This window comes from Oryctolagus cuniculus, chromosome 12, assembly GCF_051225735.1.
Source record: "Oryctolagus cuniculus isolate XC-2025 breed Fujian yellow rabbit chromosome 12, ASM5122573v1, whole genome shotgun sequence".
Lineage (NCBI taxonomy): Eukaryota > Metazoa > Chordata > Mammalia > Lagomorpha > Leporidae > Oryctolagus > Oryctolagus cuniculus.
In genome coordinates, this window is record NC_142878.1 from 113,170,410 (window position 1) to 113,193,621 (window position 23,212).

At 40.2% G+C, this 23,212-nt stretch overlaps 1 protein-coding gene across 3 annotated transcripts in view; it reads right to left on the reverse strand.

Moving 5' to 3' along the window:
• Window positions 1–1,505: 1,505 nt before the first annotated feature.
• LOC100345552 (uncharacterized) overlaps window positions 1,506–23,212 on the reverse strand; it is a 31,889-nt gene continuing 10,182 nt past the window's right edge. Inside the window, exons 2-5 of one of the 3 annotated variants that reach the window (XR_016217679.1) lie at window positions 13,893–14,019; window positions 13,556–13,648; window positions 9,541–11,584; window positions 1,506–7,218 (exon numbers count right to left, since the gene is read on the reverse strand). Coding sequence is in view for 2 of the 3 variants with exons in the window: in XM_017339248.4 (XP_017194737.3) it covers window positions 9,624–11,584; window positions 13,556–13,648; window positions 13,893–14,019 (2,181 nt within the window). In the remaining variant the exon portion in view is untranslated. Of the gene's footprint in view, window positions 11,585–13,555; window positions 13,649–13,892; window positions 14,033–23,212 lie in introns of all 3 variants that reach the window. The other 2 variants (XM_017339248.4, XM_089309564.1) reach the window with 2 other exon arrangements.

The window sequence follows — 23,212 nt, forward strand, 5'->3', positions numbered from 1 at the left end:
CCACCGTCTCTTTTTTCACAGTCTCAGTTCAGTAGCACCACAAATTTACTAGGTCCTAATCTCCTGTTAATTCTCCCCGCCCAGAGTGAGGTTTTTCTGCTAGGCTCAGGGCTGGTGCAGACCTGAGGTCGCTCTGCTTATGACGTATGTCCAAGAAGGCGCCTGCTCTTTGTCTTGCTCGCCCTTGAGAGGTGAGTGGAGAGAGAGAAACCCGTGTCCGTACCAGTCACCTTTTTTTTTTTTCTCTCTCTTCCAGTTAGCTTGGTGAAGTCCCCCCCCCGCCGGGGGTCGTTCCCTCTAGTCTCCTCTCTCCGCTTGCCTGCTGGTGTCTCGGGTTATTGAGGTTCGGCTCACCTCGCGTTCCAGTGCTGGTGTGTTGAGTCTGCCGCTGGTGTCCCGAACTGTGGGCTCCCACGCTCTCCACGCAGGTCCGCTCCCCTTCCAGCGCTGATGTGTGGACTCCGAGCCCTGGACGTCCCAAGTCTCCCCACTGTTGTCTGTGTGGCACACACTCCCCTTCGAGCACTGGCGCGCAGACCCTGCAGCTTGCGCAGCTCGGTCCCGCGGCTCGGCTTCCGCGGCTCGGCTTCCGCACGGTGGGCGACCTTGTTCTCCCAGTAGGTCCTCCGATTCACAGCCACTGGATCCAGAAGTGTTTCCTCTGCAATATTTTCCTGGTTCTTTTTTCTGAGGCTACCGTAACTCCCCTTTTATTAAACTAAATTTTCCCGGACTATTGGTGCGTGCCCTCACTATTCCGCCATCTTGGCTCCCCCCCCATATATATGTTTATAGACAAAAGTCATCTGGAAACAAGTCATTAAAAAACAGGGTGTTGGACAGCAAGCCAAGCCAGTGGACCTGTTGGTTATCAGGATATTCATTGCAATTTGAGACAAGCAGATAAAGGGTTAAGGGCGTAAATTGTGGGGACTTGATACCTTCATCTTCTGATGTTCAGCTTCTCAACATTCTGCCATTTCTGGTATCCTCACTGTACAAGGTATGTGTGCCTCCACTTCTAGAAGTACCTAAGTGTGAGGTGCAGAGTACAAAATGTGGAGTGGAACCTTGCATCCCAAGGACATAACAGCAGTGCATGCTACAGAAAAAAATTAGGACATAACATAGACTATTCCCCAGTCAGTTTCTCAAATTAACTTACTCAGTTGGGTGGGCAGGTGCCATCATGTCAAAACATCAAGCCAGAATTGTCTGCCTTTGAATTGGGAGTTTGTAGAAAGCTGACAGGTGACCTGCCTGAAGCTCCAAATAAAAAACACAACAGACTAACAACAGTACAACCAATCAAGTTTGTACCAGGAAAAAAAAAAAACATAAAAAAATGTAACTCTAGTCATATTAAATTGGACCTCCAAAGTCAGTAGGAAAAGTTGATTTCTTTTAGTTTGATCTCAGAATTAGAAACTGCTTTAACAGAGCAAGCTGAAGCAAGAAACTCTTAGATTTTTTAAAAGCTGTTAAGAAGTATAAGAGCTGTTATGAAATGATCATTTTTATTTACTCACTGAAAGGCTGGAAGGCCTTGAAATCAAGTGTTTTCTGTATAGTTTTAGACATATCAATATTTTAAATTGTATTTTATTATGAACAGAACATGTTGTTTTAATAAAGTTTTAAAAATAATTACATTGTCATGAAAATCAGAAATTCCGATAATTTGGGAGGAATTCAGTAGGAAGGAAAGGTAAATATGTTGGCTTTCCTTAAAACATAGCCCAACAGAGTGTTATAAATGCTAGCAGTCACAGGAAAATCTACAAGCCATGAGACACAACAATTAAGGAGCAAACCAGCAATGTTAACAGTTACATGAATCTATAGTCTGACCAGTTTGGGTCTCTATGTGGTTACTTTTTTGTCTTGCTTGATTACATAAGTTTCATTAATATGTTAGTTTTTTCATCAAAATGTGTGATGTTTTCATTCATTCGCTTTGTTGGAAACCTGTGTTAAAAATGTTTATTGGGGGAGTGCTCCAAGATGGTGGATTAGGGAGGGAGCACACTGATAGTCTAAGAAAAGATAGTTTAATAAAAGTGGAGATACTGTAGTCTCAGGGAAGAGTTAGAGGAAAAAGAGCAGAGGAAACTTCCAGAACTAGTGGGACATGGTGGACCTATGTGGAGGGCACAGATGCCAATGGCTTGGGTCCCCAGTCACCAAGTCTATGCACCAGCGCGGAAAGGGAGGTGAGGCAGTAGCTCAAGAGACTGGAGGAAAAGCAGCAGGAAGGGTCTAGAGAGAATGAGGGTTGAAGCCCCATGGGGAAAAGTTCACCAGGCTAACTAGAGGAGAGAAATAAATAAATAAATGGACCCGTATGGACACTATTCTCTCTCTCTCTACTCACCTTACAAAAGTGGAGAAAACAATACAGCAGGCACCATTTTGGACATACGTAACAGCTGCACCAGCTCAGGGCTGAGCCAGCTCTCAGCCAAACAGAAAAACCTGACTCTGATGGGGAGCAATAACAGGAGGTTAAGACCTAATGAATGTGTGGAGTTTATGAACTGGGAAGCACTTGGCTCTTGGCTTCGGATCAGCACGTAGCGACCATTTGGGGGGTGATCCAATGGAAAAGGAAGACCTTTCTCTCTGTCTCTCTCACTGTCTAACTCTGAAAAAAAAAAAAACCTGTTAAACCAATGAGGTTTTTGCATTGTATATATTATTATATATTCTTAAATAGTGTTAGTATGTATTCTGAAATAGTGTTAAAATCTATTATTTATTTGTTTATTTATTTTTTTTTGACAGCCAGAGTTAGACAGTGAGAGAGAAAGGTCTTCCTTCTGTTGGTTCACTCCCCTTATGGCCGATACAACCAGCAGTGCACCAATCTGAAGCCAGGAGCCAGGTGCTTCCTCCCAGTCTCCCATCTGGGTGCAGGGACCCAAGCACCTGGGCCATCCTCCGCTGCCATCCCGGGCCACAGCAGAGAGCTGGACTGGAATAGGTCCAACTGGGACTAGTATCAGGTGCCCCAACTGGGACTAGAACCTGGAGTGCCAGTGCCGCAGGCAGAGGATTAGCCTAGAGAGCTGTGGCACTGGCCCTAAAATCTATTTTTAAAACTGCCTTTTATATTTTTTAATAGTTTTTTTTTTAAATTAGTGACTCTGTCAGTTTTCTAACTAGCTCCAGTACACTATTTTCTCTTCCTTAGTTCTAACTCTGTTAAAATTGTTCCAAGCTTTCTTATAATTCCATGTGCTAACTATTTTGTTTTATTTGCGATTCTTTGGATGAACAAAAATATATTTTGTGTTCTGTTGAAGTAATGTATTGTGTTCTCTTAATGTCTCTGTTAAGTTCTAATTGTTTAAAAACAGTTGATTTTTTTTAACTAAGAGCTATGCATTGTTTAAATATGTGCTTATTTTAAAGCATTTGAGTAATCATTTTGTATCAATGATTCAATTTGGTCTATGTTAACAAAACCCAAGAGGAAGCTAGGCTGCAGAAGCAATATAAAGATAAGTGGCAGGCCAATTAATGGCTGCTTTACACAGTAATTTCCCATCAAAGAGACCCAACAGGCCAGTCCACTACATTGGTTTTTGATGTGGAAAGCCAGGGCTTCAGCAGAAGTCAGCTTATGAAAAGCCCTGGCAGCTATGCCAGCCAAGAGTTGGGTCACTGGAAACTGACCTGCCCTGGAGTCGAAGGGCTTCAGGTCAGAGCCACAGGCCTTAGTCTCTTGAAGCTGAAAAGCCCTCCACTCAGCCCAGCTTCCAAAGTAACAACTGCTGTTGGGGGGATGGTCAAGTAAGGTCAACAACATTGCAGGCAGAACTGTATATTAACTAAAAATGTTTTCCTTTTAGAAAGCTGCCTACTTTCTCCTTGAGCCAGCTCTCCTCCCCAGCCAGCTAGGTAATGGAAGTCAACAGGGTACCCCCTTTATGATGTACCACATGTAAAGAGATATAGATAGGTCTGAGCCTCATAATTGATAAGGCCTGAAAGCCTACCTGTTTGTTTTCAAGCCCTTTCTGTCAGTTTGTATTAGCCTCTCAATGAAAAAACTTGCTCATGATTTAGACACTTTTCTTAGGGCCTCAAATAATGACTCTGTCCTCAGCTTTAGATCCTGTGAGTTTACACTGCTTGTTAGATTCATTTTCTTCAGACTTAGAAAAATTCTAGGTGGCCATGAACATGAAACATCCAGTGGAAGCAGTTTCTGCAAGCTGGCACTGCATTCCTCTGGAAAAGCCACCTCCTGCTGAGAAGACACCTCCTGCTGAAACCCTGTCTTGACATCCCTTCCCAAAGAAACCCCTTTTCAGCATGAAGAATCCAGAGTGATCATTGCCCAGCTCCCCCTAACAGATGTTAGGGTTTCTATCTTCAGGAGGTAGGAATGTGAGGAGTCATATGGCTGAATATGTAGGGGATCCCAATGGAATTTGTTGGTAAAATATTTGCTTCCTTCCCCAAAACATTATCTTTTGCAAAGAACAAATAAACAAGCTGTGGTGGAATGAGAAGGCCATGCCAAGATGGCCACTGGCAACAGAAACTGCCTGGCAACAGGGTGCGACTGGATGGCTACAGAAACCACATGACAGCTGAGCCTGACTGACAACAGGCTGTGATTGGATGGCTTCAGAAACCACATGACAATGGAGACTGCCTGGCAATAGACCATGATTGGATGGCTTCAGAAACCACATGACAGTGCAGCCGGACTGGCAACAGGCTGTGATTGGATGGCTTTGGAAACTGCCTGGCAACAGGGTGTGATTGGTTAGGGCAAAGATCATTTACAATAATTGGTACTTAGGGAGAATAAAATAAAATACCCAGTGCTTGTAATCCAACTTCTTAGTTATTAACCTTGAAGGTTTCCAGTGATGATCCAAGTACTCGGTTTCCTGACACCCCCATCAGAATACCATATGCAATTTCTAACTCTTGACTTCAATGTGAGCAAACCATGGATGTTGTGGGTATTTGAGGAGTGAACCAGGCTATAGATGGCCCTTTTTCCCCTCCTCTTTATGTCACTCTCCCTTTCCAATCAGTAAAAAAGCCTTTTTCATAATTTCTGAAGATTAGATACAGAAGGCCTGCTACCTTCTCTATTTTTCCCATCAAAAAAAGTTATTTTTGAGTTTCTCTTTTCTCAAATAAAACCCATTTCCCCAAGAGTAAATTCAAGACAGTATGTGTGTATTTCACTGAATTTTGTAAATGGTGAGAGAAATAATACACACACACATGTGCATACACACAATGTACACATCCCCCATTTACTAGGCATCTTGAAGTGGGAATCAGGAAAGTGTAGCTAATAAGAAAATGGCATTATCAGCCTTCCCAGAGCTTGCAAGGAAAAATGTACATGAACATGTTAAAAGCTGAAGCACTGGCATCCAATATTGCCTCTGGCCCAAGTCGCAGCAGCTACCTGATGATGTGCCTGGGAAAGCAGATGTCCCAAATGCTTGGTCCCCTGTACCTACATGGGAGACTGGGAAGAAGCTCCTTGCTCCTATTTTCAGATTAGCCTAACTCCAATCATTGCAGTTGTTTCATGAGTGAATCAGCAATTGGAAGCCCTTTATATCTCTCCCTCTCTCTCTCTGCAATTCTACCTTCCAAAATAAATAAAATCTTTAAAAAATGAAAAAAAGAAAACAGATTTGAATGAAGATGTTGTCTTTTCCATGATTGTTTGGTAAATATTTAACATGATGAGATGAGCCATTGTTGCTTAATATAGGCTGGATCCTATCTCAGATGTTGAGGTCTCAGGAACAAAACAGACATGGGTTTCTTGTCTTTATGAAAAGAATGCAGAATTTGGAGGGAATTTGACACATAATGTTAGATGAATTAATTCATTAACAAAAAATAAATGAGCCAAAATCAATGCAATGGGAATAAATACCAAATACTCCCTTCAGAGAAAGTCATCTTCCCTCACTTGGGAGAGAAGACGCTCCAAAGACACCGTGTGGGCATATGGTCTTGACCTAACGAATCAAGGAAGTCCCCCACTAAGCACAGGACATACATATGATCTGATACACCACTATCTGTTTGTCTAACACAGGGAAACCTCCTCAAAATGCCATCAACAGCAGAGGTGCTAGGAATTTGCTTTGTTATGGCAGCAGTGCTGTGCGTGTCTTTCCTTTGGCTAGAGTTGGCATGCCATGCTGCTCTTAAGCACTCAGACATGGGAAAGATACCCCCCTCTCAGAATCCTGTGCAGATTATGAAAGATAGTGAATCTGTGAGTGATAAGAGCCTGACATTCCAGGTACCTGTCTCACAGAGAACAGTTGATGACTTAGGGAGAGAGAGCTCCAACAGGGAAAAAACAAGGTAGCAAACAAGGTAGGAAACAAGTTGCTCTTCGTGTGTGGCTTTGTGTTTTGCACAAAAGACTGAAGTGAGAAAGTTTTATTAAATAGTATCTTAGTTTCATGATGAAAAAAACTACTGAGCTTTAACAAGAACATGTGAACAAATGCATAAATGAAACTCATAAACATTATGCTACATTAAATAAGCCAATAATAAGAAAACAAATATGTTATTACTTGACATATATGAGGCTCTAGCATAGATCAATTCATACAGAAAAAGTAGAGCAGTTATTTGTAGGGCATGTAACGAAAAACATAAAAATAATTCTTTAGAGGGATGCTGGTGATGGTTGCAAAGCAGTATGATGTATTTAATGCCACTTAAATGTTTACTTCACATGGTTTAAGTGCCACATTTAGGCACACATACTTATATAAAACAATAACAACTGTGACCTTTATTGACCACTGTTCTAGATAATAGTCATAAATATGATTAATACATACATCCATTGTCCCATACCCATGTGGAAGTGACTAAAAGAATAGAATTAAAAGTTTGAAAGCATGAAAAGTCATTTTTGGATAGAAGCATAATTTTAGGGGCTGTCACTGTGCTAAAGGCACCATCTAGGATGCCAGCATCTCAGATGGGTGCTGGTTCATGTCCTAGCTGTTCCATTTCTGATCCAGCTCCTTGTTGATATCTCTGAGAACAAAGCCGAGAAAAGTTCATGTGTCTGGACCCATGAATACACATAGGAGACATGGATGAAGCTCCTGGTTTCTGTTTCTGGCTTGGCTCAGCCCTGGCCATTGCAGTCACTGGGGAGTATATCAGCAGCTGGAAGATTCTCTGTCTCTTTTCCTTTAAATAAAATTAATTTTGAAAAGCATAATTTTTTATCAATAAAAATTATGGATAGAATCCCTGTTCTTTATTCTTTGTGGACCTTTATCTTGACACTTATTCACATGATAACCATTAACTCATAAATTCTTTCACTCCCAGGGCTGTTATCACACTTTCTGGCTACTAGCATAGCCCAAAATAGATTCAGTCTCATCATTGTGCTAACACATCCTAAATTTAGCTTTGGGAAGAAGCAAAATTTCTGGTACAAAAAAGGTGAATTTACAATATTCTTTGGAGCAACAGATGGCCAAATCAGTCATGGTGAATTAGGGGGTGGAATGAATGAGAAACTACATATAGCATTAGGTGGGTCATATAATGAAGGTCGCTGAGGAGTCCATGGAAGAGCATAACACCAGTTAGTTCTTGGTAGAAACTAATGAAGAAGAATTGCCAAGAGAAAATCATGGACAGTAGTTGCAAAAATGGCAAAGAGTTTAAAATGGGACAAGCATGTAGCATAGTAGTTAAGATGCTAGTTAAGCTGCCCTGGTTCCACATCAGAGAGGTTTTGTTTGATTCCCTCTTCCAGCTCCTCACTACACTTTCCTGATCATGTAGACCATTGTAGTCTAGCAGAGTGTGCCCCAATTTGGGTGACTTGGGCCAGTATTCATCTAATTCCAGCTGCTCTGGGCATTTAGGGAGTGAGGAGTAGATGAGAACTGTTTGTACATGCCTGTCTCTCTCACTTGGTCAATCTGTCTCTCTAGCTCTCAAATATATAAAAAATTAAAAATACATTCAAGTGAGGCTGGCGCTGTGGCTCAGTGGGTTAATGCCCTGGCCTGAAGCGCTGGCATCCCATATGGGTGTCAGTTCCAGACCTGGCTTCTCCACTTCCATTCCAGCTTTCTGCTATCACGTAGGAAAGCAGTACAAGATGGTCCAAGACCTCAGACCCCTGCACCCACTTGGGAGACCAGGAAGAAACTGCTAAAGCCTGGACCGGATCAGCGCAGCTCTGGCTGTTCCGGCCACCTAGGGAGTGAACCAGCAGATGGAAGACTTCATTCACTCTCTGACTCTCCTCTCTCTGTGTAATTCACGTCCAAAGGGTAGTAGTCTTTAAATTTGACTAGAAATTAGTTATTGGTAAATTTCTGAAATGCTAAAGTGAGTCTATATTGAGTTGGTTAAAGAAAAAAAGAAACGCAAATATTCTCTTGAAAATATATCTTGGACAGTTGGCAGCATAACTTGCACATATGGAAATATATGGCCGGCGCAGCAACTCAATAGGCTAATCCTCCACCTAGCAGCGCCGGTACACTGGGTTCTAGTCCCAGTCAGGGTACCAGATTCTTTCCTGGTTGCCCCTCTTCCAGGCCAGCTCTCAGCTGTGGCCCGGGAAGGCAGTGGAAGATGGCCCAAGTGCTTGGGCCCTGCACCCATGGGAGACCAGGAGAAGCACCTGGCTCCTCCCTTCGCATCAGCCCGGTGCGCTGGCCACAGCACGCCAGCTGTGGTGGTCATTGGAGGGTGAACCAATGGCAAAAGGAAGACCTTTCTCTGTGTCTCTCTCTCTCACTATCTGCTCTGCCTGTCAAAAAAAAAAATATATGGAGATTTACTGAAGGATCTGCAGTACAGTCTCCATGCATTCCCAGTTCTATCCATCAAACAAGCATTTCTCTCAATAATTATCAGCAATAATCTGGTGTGAGTTTTCAAACCACAGTATAATTATCAAAACTATATAGAAGTAAAGTCAGTGAAAATACAAAATGTTCTTTCTATATTTGAATGTATTCATTCATAGCACATTTATTTCAAATATGAACTTACTAAACCACACATTAATAAAAAAGTTAGAATTGCCCAAGAGTTGTGCTGTATCCTCTCTGCTTTCCAGGAAGATGGGCTGTCTGCAAAGAAAATATAGGGATCATCCTCCTTGTTCAATTATGGATGGCTACAGTGTCATGTAGGAAATGTAACCTTATGTTCCCTTGATTCACCAGCTCAGGTTCATGAGAAGGCCTTTCTAGGCTGCCAGAAGATACTGCAAACTTTTAACAGTAAAACAAAAAATTCCAAAATGTGCAATACAGAAATGTCAGTTAAATTTCAAAGGATTTCCAACTAGATTCACAGGCGACTTCTCATTAGAATGTTTATGATCTATGAGAGAATGGAGAGACATAGCGTGAATCTTAAGAGAAAAAAAAAATCAGTCCACTGAGAATACTATACACTGCAAAGTACTCATTTATGTTGAATGTGAAGTAAAGACCTATCAAACAAAAAGAAACTGAATTTGTCAACACTCACCCAGCCTTATTAAAGAAGCTTTCAGGTGTTATGAGTTGTGATTTACAGCAAAAAGCTTTTCTGTAGTCATAACATTCATGAGGTTATTCTCCTGTGTGAATTCTCTGGTGAACTATGAGTTGTGACTTCTGACCAAAGGTTTTCCCACAATCATTGCACTCATAAGGTTTCTCTCCTGTGTGAATTCTCTGATGTTTCTTCAGGTCTGACATTTGGACAAATGCTTTTCCACAATCATTACATTCATAAGGTTTCTCCCCTGTATGAATTCTTTGATGGACTATGAGATGTGATTTATTGCCATAGGCTTTTCCACAGTCATTACATTCATAAGGTTTCTCCCCTGTGTGAATTCTGTGATGCATTATGACATGTGACTTCTTGCCAAAAGCTTTTCCACATTCATTACATTCATAAGGTTTTTCCCCTGTGTGAATTCTCTGATGGACTTTGAATTGTGACTTAGAGCTGAATGCTTTGCCACAGTCATTACATTCATAAGGTTTCTCCCCTGTGTGAATTCTATGATGGATTTTGAGTTGTGACTTACTGCTGAAGGCTTTTCCACAGTCATTACATTCATAAGGTTTCTCCCCTGTGTGAATTCTCTCATGGATTTTGAGTTGTGTCTTACTGCTTAAGGCTTTTCCACAGTCATTACATTCATAAGGTTTCTCCCCTGTGTGAATTCTCTGATGGACTTTGAGTTGTGACTTACTGTTGAAGGCCTTTCCACAGTCATTACATTCATAAGGTTTCTCCCCTGTGTGAATTCTATGATGGATATTGAGCTGTGACTTGTAGCCAAAGGCTTTCCCACAGTCATGACATTCATAAGGTTTCTCCCCTGTGTGAGTTCTTTGATGGGTTATGAGATGTGACTTCATGCCAAAGGCTTTTCCACAGTCATTACATTCATAAGGTTTCTCCCCTGTGTGAATTCTCTGATGGATTTTGAGTTGTGACTTACTGCTGAAGGCTTTTCCACAGCCATTGCACTCATAAGGTTTCTCTCCTGTGTGAATTCTCTGATGCATTACGAGTTGTGCCTTTCGTCCAAAGGCTTTTCCACAGCCATTGCACTCATAAGGTTTCTCCCCTGTGTGAATTCTGTGATGAATTATGAGATATGACTTCTTGCCAAAAGCTTTTCCACATTCATTACATTCATAAGGTTTCTCCCCTGTGTGAATTCTCCGATGCATTACAAGATGTGACTTCTTGCCAAAGGCTTTCCCACAGTCTTTACATTCATTAGGTTTGTCCTCTGTATGAACTTCCTGATGTCTAATATCATCTACCTTCGGGTATATGGCTTTTCCACATTCATTACACTCTTGCGAGTTTTCCTGTAAGGAAGTACTGTGAATGATGGTATGGCAGGACTTAGACCTGAAGGATTTTCCACGAGGCTTACATGCGTAGGGTTTTTTCTGTATATGTTGTCTCTGATTTATTAAAAGATCTGATTTGTAAAGAAGAGGTTCCACATATCCCATATCTTCATAGAGTTCCTCTCCTGTGTTGATTTGTTGATGCTTACTGAGGTTAGCATTTTTATGAAGAGTTTTTTCTATTTGAGTTGTCTTTCCAACAGTGACAGTTGACTTATTACAGGAGTCTCCCATATGGACCGTTCCAAATCTAAAGAATATCTTCTTCCTTTTGAAGTCTTTCCCTTGTCCACTATGTTCAAATGAAGGCTTCACAGTCTGAATCTTGTGATACTCACTAAGAGGCTCACAGCACTGGGCAGAGTTCCCAGGTACCTTAGCGGCATCAAGTTTCTCTCTAGCTTGCAGCTGATCAGTCCCACAATTGGGATACACATTGTGACACACGTTGTATTCCTCAGGTTTCATTGATGAATAATTTCTTTTTTTGTTAATCAGCTTTGAAACATGACTTGAATTTAAATTAAGTCTTTTATTTAATTCAACTCTTCTGGGAGTTGATGTCTTATTATTTGTAATAACATTCTGCTTAACATTTTTTTCTCGAATTTCCTGGTTGGTCCTAATAATGTCATCACTCTTCATGGCAACTGAAATGAGACAAAAAAAATCACTGAATCACATATAATTACTTTCTTCTGGAATACTGATGTAAGGGGAATGAAGATTGTAACATAATCAGTAGAAGACACTTATTGACACTCATTATGCTTGTTTTTTTTCCCTTAAGACATTGATATATTAGGTTGTACCAATAGATTTCTCTGTACAATCGTTTAGTACTTTAATTTTATTCAAGTATGGCAAATGGCTTTCCTGGTTAGATTTGTTAATTCACTGCTTAGGGTGCCTGCATCCCAACATAGTGCCAGTTTGAGCCCTGGCTACTCTGATTCCATTAAAGCTCTTGCATATATAAATGAGAAGGCAGCAAATAATGAATCATGTGCTTGGGACCTGTGATAAATCAGGTTAGACTAGATGAAGTTCCAGCCTTTTGGCTTCAGACTAGTCAGATCTCACTGTTGCAAGCATTGGGGAAATGAGCTAATAAATGATCTTTCTCTTCTCATTGTCATTCTACCCTTAACAATGATGAGACAACTATAAGATTTTAAAGAATGGATAAATATTTAGTAAATATATTCCCCCATTGCCTAACAAACACTTTTTTACCTTTCCTTCTTCTTTAATTAATTTTATTAAAAAGTTTATGTTGTGTGCTCTCTGATATTTCAAACATAAATATGGGAATGCTTTACTGGATCATTTTCTTGCAGGTGCAGAAGAGTGAAATGTGTCTGTACTCTAAACAGTATCACATGTAAGGACCAAGATTTGAATCTATAGTTTTCTCATGATCAGTCTTTCCAGGGGAACACTTGTGGATTTTTCAAATGAGAAACTCTGCTTTTATCCGCACTCCATGATAGCTTCCCCATATTCCTAAGGAAATCTAACATCTTCAGCTTCTCAGAACTACAACAGGTACAGAAACATTGCAATATACCACCTCGGGTATACACTCTCTAACAGCTGAAACAATTTATTTTTGCAACCCAGAGTGTGTTTGCCTTCTTTGAAATACATTTTCTAGCTCATTCTGAAATCACTAGTCTTGGTTATCTCCCCTCAGGTTTTTCTATTAACACTCATATGTGATAATTTGAGTTTCTGGAGGCTTTTGATCAGCTGTCTCTTATATTCAAAGAAATCTTAATTTCCTATTCCTATCTTATCTTTTTTTCTTTGAGACAGAATTCATACTTCAAACTACATATTTGAGACAATCAACATAAAACCATGAGGTTACTTGACCTTGGGATTCAGAATCTCAAGACTTTCTTGTTGAGTTTAGGATCACTTATTTTCATGTTTCTATAAAAGTTCCTGCTTACTTCAGGACTTCTGATGTCACAGCACAGAGGCTTACTTCTGACCATCTCTTAGCATTCCCTTATTTATTTACATACTTGAGAGTCAGAGAGATGGAGAATGAGACACACAGAGAGAATGAAACAGAAGGTTGCCAACCACAGGCTCTCTCCTCAAATGTTTTTAACAACCTACTTTTTTCTTATTTTATTTGGAAAAGCACAGAGAAAGAGAAAAGAGAGAGACAGAGATCAGATTTATTGGTTCAGTCATGAGATCCATAAAATAGCAAGTTCTGTGCCTGGCCAAAACCATGAGTGGTAACTCATGTGAAAGAAGTTTTTCTAACTTGCCCAACTAACAAGAAATGAAGAAAAGAATAAATGCATGAGGGAAAAGGTATTAAATATAGAGAATTTGGGGAATGTATCTAACCTAGAAAAAAACCTTAGTAACATCAGAAAAGGATTGGAACTTTTTTTTTTTAATGAAAGGATGCCTTTATCAAGAACACAGAGATTTAGAGATCAAATGGCATCCCTAGATACTCTAGAATCCCTTGTCTGATGCACAAAACCAGATATCATCAGGAGTAACACTTGGGAAAAAGTCATGGAAAGAGCATCAGTGAACATCTGTTGCAATCTTTCTGCCTTGGTCTCCCTCACCATTAAGTATGTACTGACCTGGAAGGTTCTGATTTAGGAATTCATTCACCATCCATGGCTCTGCTCCTTGCTCCAACTTAAAGATCAAATCGGGTTTGGTAATGCAGTGTCCTATTAATGCAAACAATGTAAGACTTTGTGAAATCACTATCTTGAGTTATTTAAAGGAAAACAGCTTATTTCAGGAGCTATGCAACAAATGTTCCAATTTGGATCCTTTCCTAGATGATACACCTTAGGATTATTCATGGACACAAATTCTCTAACTGCACATGATTAAACTTTATAAAGTCTTCACTTATTTTTCAAATAGCAAGACAATGTGTTCATTAGACATGTGATGGGTGCCACTCACCCAAGAAGAGCAGGCTGCTGTAGGTCTCCAGCATCACATCCCTGTGCAGGATTTTCTGAGCTTTGTTCATGTGCTGCCATTCCTCCCAGGTAAAGTAAACAGCCAGATCTTCAAACGTTATCATCACCTGTAGTAGAACACTAGTGGTCAACAGATCAACTGTCACAAAACAAATACTGGTGGTTTTTACCTTACAGATGGGTATGAAGGAAGAGGGAAGGATGTGCTTTCATTTTAGACTTGTTGAGCATTTGGACAGCCACACAGAAGCACTCAGCAGGGAGTCAAACCTATGGCCTACAGGCTGTGAAAAATGCCCCAACTGGAAGAAAACATGGGTTTCAGGTCACAAAGGGCCATGTATTTCAAGGGGAATTGCACCCAGGCTGAAAGGAGGACAATATTGAATCTTTCTTTCTCTCTCTCTCTCTCTCTCTTTTTTTTGGCCCCAAGATCAGTTTAATATTTCACTCTCTAGAGCAAAGAAAGATGATCTGAAAACTGGACACAAAGACCTCTTAACTTCTTTACAAACTACTGTCAATTATGTTAGGAAATTTACATGCCTCACTTTTTTATTAAAAAAAAAAACATCTTAAGCACAAGGGCAAGATAGCTGTCAGAAATACAGAGAATCATAATAAAGATAAACAACACTGTTAGAGGAAGTAGTAAAGGGGGAGAAAAATGCAAGAGAATGAACCTTTCCCATAATGACTAACAGCATCCTGTAGATGCCCATGGTTGAAGACAAGCAGATTGCTTATTTCACAGCTCTCCTAGGGATCCTAGAAGCAGTGGTGGTCCTGGTAGAATGCCATTAGACTACTGCTCAAGATACAGCCTCCCCAATTAAAAATGTAATTGGCACTTTGTAAACAGGAACATGGTCAAAATGCAATGAAAACCTTACAGAATTTGTGAAGTCAGGCTGGAGTGAGTCTCTGACCCATGACACTCAATCTTTTCCACATCCAGAAAAATTATTGAAGGTGAGAAATGAAGCTATGCAAAAAAGCCTATCCACATGATAGGCATTCCATAAGTGGTAATTTCCATCTATAAAATGGGGATAGTACCCATTTCCCAGGAGTGTGTTGGGGATTAAACAGGAGTGTCTGAAAAGCATATGGCTTGATGTTAAGTGCTCAATAATATTGACAGCATTCCATAAATCGTAACCACCACAGGAGATATCCTAAAGCAAATTCAATAGCAGCAAAAACCACATGGGCCTTTTCTGATTTACTGTGTTTGAAATTATTTTTATAGCTACCAAGTGTTATGATTGTATTTATGACACATTTTCCAGGAAAAGATTAACAAAAAACCCTCAATATTTGTACTCAACAATATTTTTTGAACCAACTGAATATGCAACTTAATTTTTGTGCCCCTTGAAAGTTTTAACCTCAATTCAAAAGGTAATGGAGAAGGGAGGAAGAGGGCAAAATATCTGTGAACCATGTAGATATTAACTTTTGAAAATACAAGGAATCTTTACCCATAATAACTACCACTAGAATGCTATTATGTAAAAGCATAAAACAAGATACATTTTCTAATGAAATCTAGCCATTTTTGCTGGAAATTTTAGATTCCATTATACCAACTTTATTTTCTCCAAGAAAACTAAGCTATAAAAACATTTTCCCATTTCACTCAAAACAAAATATGAAAAGTAACAGAGATGCATCCTTGGGCTCCTGCACCCACATGGGAGACCCAGAAGAAGCTCCTGGCTCCTGGCTTCAGATTGGGACAGCTCCAGCCACTGTGGCCATCTGGGGTGAACCAGTGGATGGAAGATCTTCTCTCTCCCTGCCTCTCCCTCTCTCTGTGTGTAACTCTGACTTTTAAATTCACACAAATGAATTCATTGGAGATCATAACTTTATGTTTCACATTTCTGCTTATATGTGGTCATATTTTTGTTATATTTTAAGAAACTTATTAGCACATGAAGTCTGAGTCAGCGTAGTTTTACTATTCAGAAAATAGGAAAAAGCTCACAGTAATTTTCTGAAGCGGCATGAATACTAAATATTGGTCAAGACTTTCAAGAAGAAATTACTGAAAGTGAGTGGGAAAATTTTGATACGCCTTTTAATGTCACACAATCCATACATAACATCAAGATCAAAAGGAAAGGCATGCTCAGGGCAGTCTTCTAAAGAAATACTTATTTGAAATTGGTGAGTTTCTGAAAGCAATCTGAAAAATCAAAGCTTTCTTTTTTTAACAGATTTATTTATTTATTTGAAAGTCAGTGTTAGACAGAAGGAGAGGCAGAGAGAGAGAGTCTTCCATCTGTTGGTTCACTCCCCAAATGGCTGCAATGCCTGGAGCTGTGCTCATCCAAAGCCAAGAGCCAGGAGCCAGGAGCTTCTTCCAGGTCTCCCACATGGGCAAAGGGGCCCAAGGCCTTGGCCTATCTTCCACTGCTTTCCCAGGTCATATCAGAAAGCTGGATCAGAAGTAGAGCAGCTGGGACTTGAACCAGTGCCCATATGGGATACTGGCACTGCAGGTGGCAGCTTTATCCGCTATTGCACAGTGCTGGCCCCAATAAATGTGTTTTTTAATTAAGTGTAGCAAAATAGAAATCACCATCCAAAAGTTAGGATGCCAGGCATCTACAAATCATCTGACACTACTCAATCCATCTATCTCCTGAAATATAATTTATTTCATCTTTTTACATGCAGAGACCCTCACAGACATTCCTTGAGCTACCAGGATGAATTCCTAGAATATAGAGGGCAGCAGCATGGCTCTAGATACCAAGTGTATGGCAGACTAGGTTTCACAGACCCCCATTTCTGAAAAACATGATAGCAGAATGAAGTAATGGGCATGTGGTAGAAAGCAATGTAGACAGTGACTCTCAGACATGAGGGGTTGTCCCTCCACCACAGGCCACATCCTCAAGACCATTTAAGAAACATCTGCTATGCCCTTGCCTTCTTTCTAATCCATACACAACTTTTTTTTGAAGGCTGGTCCAGAACTGCCAATATCACCAGTCTTCCATAACTTATGGATGAGGTAAGGTAATATCAACTAAATCGTATTCATTCTGGTCAGTATGATTAATAACTGCTAGGATCATGCAAATCTAGGATCTTTGCATTTCAGTGACTTTTTGCTGTGCTCTGAAGTAGTAAGGTATTGTCTCAGAGAGCATCAAGTGATATTCTGTCAGAAATGATTCTTATTCCTGGAGTTCCCTTCTTCAAGTATCATAAAAGCTACTCACTTCCAAAGGAAATAGGACTGTCAGCCAGGACCCAAAAGTCCATGTTGCTAGAAACTAGGTGTTGTATAAACTTCCATAGCCTCACATGAGTAGTGCTGCTCAGTCTACACAGTGCAGGAAACTAGAAAATTCATTTGGAGAAGATATACCATAAGCCCCACAAATGCAACTGTCACATAGTGTAAGTCAGCCTGCACATATCTCACAATGGTTTCTCAGGAAATGTGGGGACATTTCACTAGTACTACTAATATACTTCATCTTACAGATGGGTAAACAGTGACAGGGGTACAATCTACGTTCAGTTAGCCCATACACATTTCAGCTAAAATGGTCTGAAAACCCATCTCCATCCTGTGGCCATCTTGGCTGAGACAGATTGTCTGTAGTAACTTTGGAACTACCTTCTGTACACCTGGAGTCACACTGCATCATTTGACAAAAAAACAATCCTTGAAAGCCCAACCTTATTCACTCTTTCTCCAGCTCTAGAACTGAGGATTTACCACTGGTGTCTCTTCCTGGACCAGCCAAGATCTTTACGGTGGATCTGAATGACAGATTCTAACACCTCAGATCCATGACTGTCACTTATGCCAGCAAGAGACAGGCACCTGTACTGATCCCCAAGTTCCCTTATACCTCCACACTGACATTCACAGACACAGAAATCACCCACACAGTTCTTGAGTAATAGGAGGGAAGCCCAGCACCAGGAATTCTATGGGGATGGTGGTAGTGGTTGGAACGGCACACACTAAGAAGGAAGCCAGAGGAGAGTTTCCATGGTTCTGTCCTACTGACATCATGGGCAGATGAGGCTACATTTCCCATAAAGCAATGCAGACCTCCATTAGGAAGCAGTGAGGATGACCCATATATTTACTGGAAAATCAGCCTCCTGTGACACAGAGTATACAACAGAACTTGTCTAACTACATGAGATACCCACATAATACTCCAATTCCTTATTAATTCTTGGTTTGACAGATATACATTTCAAAGCAACATACTATAACTGGCAAAATGTGGAAATAATTTTTGGAAATTGTGAAATTTATTATTTATTAATTCTCATAATTAAATTGTGGTTCCAGAGTCTTTCTTACAAATATTTAGGGAAAAAAAAAAAAACTCCAGGGACTCTTTTTAACATAATACATAATATTATGTACATACATATGTACATAATGCATAATACATTCATATGTATTAATACTCCTGAAAAAAAGGATTTTAATCCTTTAAAATGATGATTGACCTTACCTACTAAGTTAATTTTGGTCCATCAATGGATCATATTTCACAATAAGGAAAAATATTCTAATACATTAAGTTGATTAATATGGCTGGAAAACAGAGTGAGTGCTGTCTGAAATGCATGTGAATATTTAAAATTGAACTAACTGGTAATTCTATACCCAGTTACTGAAATTTATCGATTCATCACTCCATCCAATTATTTGTGTAAATTGAACAAAACTTTATTTATTCATTTATTTTTTTAATTTGGATTCTTCCACAAACTAGGCAAAGAGAGAAACATGATCATGTCATGGAGCTCCTGCTTTTACTCCTTTTCCTGTCTAAATGAGGATGGGCTGAAATTATCAACTTCTTGAGGATCTGAGTGGTAGTGTCACAGGCCATTGACTCTTGGCTCACAGCTATTGGTCAGTTTTCTATGTATAATGTAATAATTGTGCTGTTCAAATTCCTGTATCATCTCTAATCTGGTAGCAGTGACTTTATTCTGCAAATTGAGGGAGGTCAGTCTTTTTTTTTTTAAATATTTGCAGAATTTTTTAAAGATTTATTTATTTACTTAAGAGGCAGAGTTACAGAAAGTTTGTAAGTTACTTGGCTAGAGAAAATAAGAATTCATAGATCACAAACTAAAATAATTAAGATGGCCCTATAAAAAAAACTCAAGGTCTTCAAGCATTAACATTTATTACCCTAGACTTAATTATCAAAAAGGTGATTATTTCAACTATTCCCTATGTGGCAGCCCAATTTTATCCATTAAATCTGGAAAAAAAAATAGCACCTCATGTTAGATTACTAAAATCTTAATGCTATGTGCCACCCATATGTCTACTGTACCTTATATCTAATACCAATGTATCTGATGTCTCTCATTAGATAAATGATGTGTCTCAACTATTACAAGTGTGGAGACTTTTATTCAAAGCTTTTCCAAAAGCCCCTCAGTCTCTGCCTTCACTTTGAAAGGACACTTCTAGGATATACATGGGCACCTCATTGATTTTGCCAGCAAACACAATTTTTTCAATGGGAATACAAGCATAAATCACATGGATAACATCCTCCTTGAATGACACTATTTGACACATTGTGAAGAACAAACAAGGCTAATATCTTACAGTCCATTTGGGCCATCTAGCCCAAACCTTGGAGAGTTGGAAACTGTTATACTGGGCCTACCCATAAATGGGACATTGTGCCAGGTGGGTTTTGTATACTTGAACTGCAAGGGCAGTATCACAGAAATTAATGCTCCAAACTGATCCAGCTCCCTGCTAATGTGTCTGGGAAAGTAACCACAGGATGTTCCAAATGCTTGGGCTCCTGCACTCATGTGAGACACCTGGAAGAAGCTCCAGGCTTTTGATATCAGTCTAGTCTAGCCACAATCATTGCAGCCATCTGGGGAGTGAACAAATCAGAAGATCAATCTCTCCCTCTCTCACTCTATGACACTTTCAAATGCATAAATAAATCTTTTAAAAAGTAGATCATTTCAATGGATTCCCCAATGCTCAATCATGATGACTTTTACTACTTTACATCTTTTTTATTCTTTTTTAAAGATTGACTTATTTGAAAGGCAGAGGGGATCTGGTGTGGTGGCACAATGGGCAAAGCTGCCACTCATTAAGTTGGCATCCTGTATAGGTGCCAGTTCAAGTCCCAGCTATTCCACTTTTAAACCAGCTCCTTGCCAATGGGCTGAGAAAAGGAAGATGGCCTAAGTACTAGGGTTCCTGCCACCCACATGGGAGGCCCAGAAAAATCTCCTGGCTTTAGCCTATCAAATTTTTCCTCCAAAGAGACTCTACACCCATATGAATGCAAGACCCTGTCTCCTCACACCTTCAATATATGTATGTGTGATCAGTCAGAATTCCCTCAGATGCTCCCAATTTACCATCTCTTTTGATTTCCAAGCTTTCTTTTCTTCTTTTTAGCTCTCTGATCACACTTAGTTTTCTTACCAAACTTCTCTGTGAATATGGTCCTGCACCTATTTCCTCTATACGCACCCTCTTCATTGCCTTTTCTCATGCCTCCAATCTCACTTTTCCTGCCCACAAACTTTCTATATAGCTTCCATGGAGTTCAGCACAACTGAACAGAAAACAGGTGCTCTTTCCCTGGCCTCCAAACCTGTCAGCCTCCAGAACCAATAGAAAATGTTAATCAGGAAACATGGAAATAATTAATGTGAGTCACATTATATAAGAAGAAATAAATTCCCAATGGTATAGCCACAGGGAAAAGGCATGTAGAAAAATTTTGTATTGTCTTTTGTTAAGATAGAATCTGGGGCTCGTGCTGTGGCATAGCCATAGTAAAGATTGCCACTTGTAGTGCTGGCATCACGTAGGGGTGCCAGTTTGATTCCTGGCTACTCCATTTCTGATCCAGCTCCATGCTAATGAGCCTGAGAAAGCAGCAGGTGATGACCCAGGTGCTCGGGCACCTGCTCCGATGTGGGAGACCTGAATGAAGCTCCTGGCTTCAGTCTAGCCCCACCTTGGACATTGTCATTTGGGGAATGAACCAGCAGATAGAAGATCTCTCTCTCTGCCTTTGTCTCTCCCTCTCTGTAACTCTGCCTTTCAAGTAAATAAACATTATAAAAAGAAAAAAATATAAAGGTAACTTTAAAAGCAATGGAATCTGTTTTTTCTTTATTCCATACTACATAGAATTCCTGTCTTTGAATCAATAGCTCATGATTTTTATTCACTATTGCTTCTTTGGAACTGGGGTCAGAATAGACAAAAAAGTGGATGAGAAAGAAAGGGAAAAAATAAAAACCTAAAAGTACCAGATTGGACAGGAAGACTGGAGAAGAGAGAATAAAAATAAGGTTAAGAAATAAAGCCAACTTCTTAAATCATTAAAAACAGAAATGAAGAAAGGAGGAGGAAATAGGCAAAGAAGTATGGTTATGTTCTGAGAATTATATCCATTAAATACATGGAATCTGCTCTCTTTATATTAATAAATATAAGTGTTTAAACATTAAAAGCTTTTTCTTCTTTTATTGAATCACTGCAGTGCTCCAAAAGCAGAATTCAAAGGCAAGCATGGGTTTCAGGGTTGGGACAGAGTGCAAAGGGCAGTGACAGCCTTATTCCTCTAATAGCAACCTCTGCACCCCAACTTGTGACCAATCACCCAGAATCAGCTTCATAAAATAAACCTCTTAGGGGGAAGGCTCAGAGAAAATCAACGACCTCACAATCTCTTTGCCTATGAAGCATCTTGGAAATAAGCATGCTGCTGAAGAAAGTGAGATTATGGCCAAGCTGGATATAAAGAACACAAGGATATAAAGCTGGGAGGCAGTTTGGTGATTTATGAGCACTCACAGTGAACTGCAGATGATGGAAAGGCATGGATCACAGAATGGGAGCCAAAGTGGGCAGCCCAGACAGCAGTGATCACACAGACATTAAGCTGAGGTTTGTGAGTATTTGCAAAGTGTACAATGAGTTCTACATACAGCAGCAGTAATTTTTTTTCCTTTGGACATAAGGCAAAACATTTTTTTTTTTAATTTTTAACTATTTTTTCATTTCCTTTGAAAGGCAAGGAGAGAGGTGGGAGGAGACAGATTTCTTCCATTTGCTGGTACCTCCCTAAGTGCCCACAGCAGCTGGGAAAGTGCCAGCCTGAAGCCAGGATCCTGGAACTCCATTCAGGCCTGGGTGAGTTCAGCTGTTCCTGAGGACAGAGTCCTCAGTGATACCTGCCATTGTAAAGACACATCGCAGTATAAAATCACACCGCCTACTGAAGGCTTTTGGGATCTAAGAGAAAACTTTAACTGCATCACAGATGAGAGCAAAGCATTGACCCAGAGGCTGCTGTGACCCAACAGGTTTCCTGCCTACCTGAGAATCAGCCTGCTCACTAGTGAACCAGGGAAAGAGGACCAAGCAAAGACACTTGGGACCTGTGAGAAGAGTCCATCTCTTGAGTGAGCAAGAAAGAGGAGCCAGTCATGGGCAATTCTGGGCCCCCTTAACCCTGGAATGGGTGCATGAACTAGCCAACTCCAATTTAGACTGAGTGAACAGACCAATAGGTTGGCCAAAGCTCACATCAAGGGGCCAGCACTGTGGTGCAGTGGGTAAAAACCACCCCTGTCATGCCAGCATCCCATATGGGCACAAGTTCAAGTCCTGGCTACTCCACTTCTGACCCAGATCTTTGCTATGGCCTGAGAAAGCAGTAGAAGATAGCCCAAGTCCTTGGGCCTCTGCACCTGTATTGGAGGACTGGTGGAGGCTCCTGGTTCCTGGCTTCAGATCAGCCCAGCTCCAGCCATTGCAGCCATTTGGAGAGTGAACCAGCATATGGAAGATGCCTGTCCGTCTCTGCTTATCAGATAAATCAATAAATCTTAAAAAAAAAAAAAAAACAAAAAACAAAACAAAAAAAAAAAAACTTTGTCACCTATACAGGAATCTGGATACAAGAGTGACCAAAAAAGAAGGAGGGGTACACAACAGGAGTGAGGGTGGTAAGCGGGTAATAAATGCACAGATTCTAGCCCAAGACAGCAGACAATGCCAATGTTCTCCTCTGTTGTAAACTTTTATTGTAAACAGCTTGGGGAACATATCTGTAGACAACTAATATGTAAGACGCACATGGGCCCTTTACAATTGGTCTATAAATATTATCATTACTAGTATGTACTTGAGCAATGATCATCAGGAACTACCTCAGGGAAGAGCAATTAAAGGGAATTGTCTCAGTCCCCTTCCTAGGGAATATTGCATCCTACTTCTTACAACCA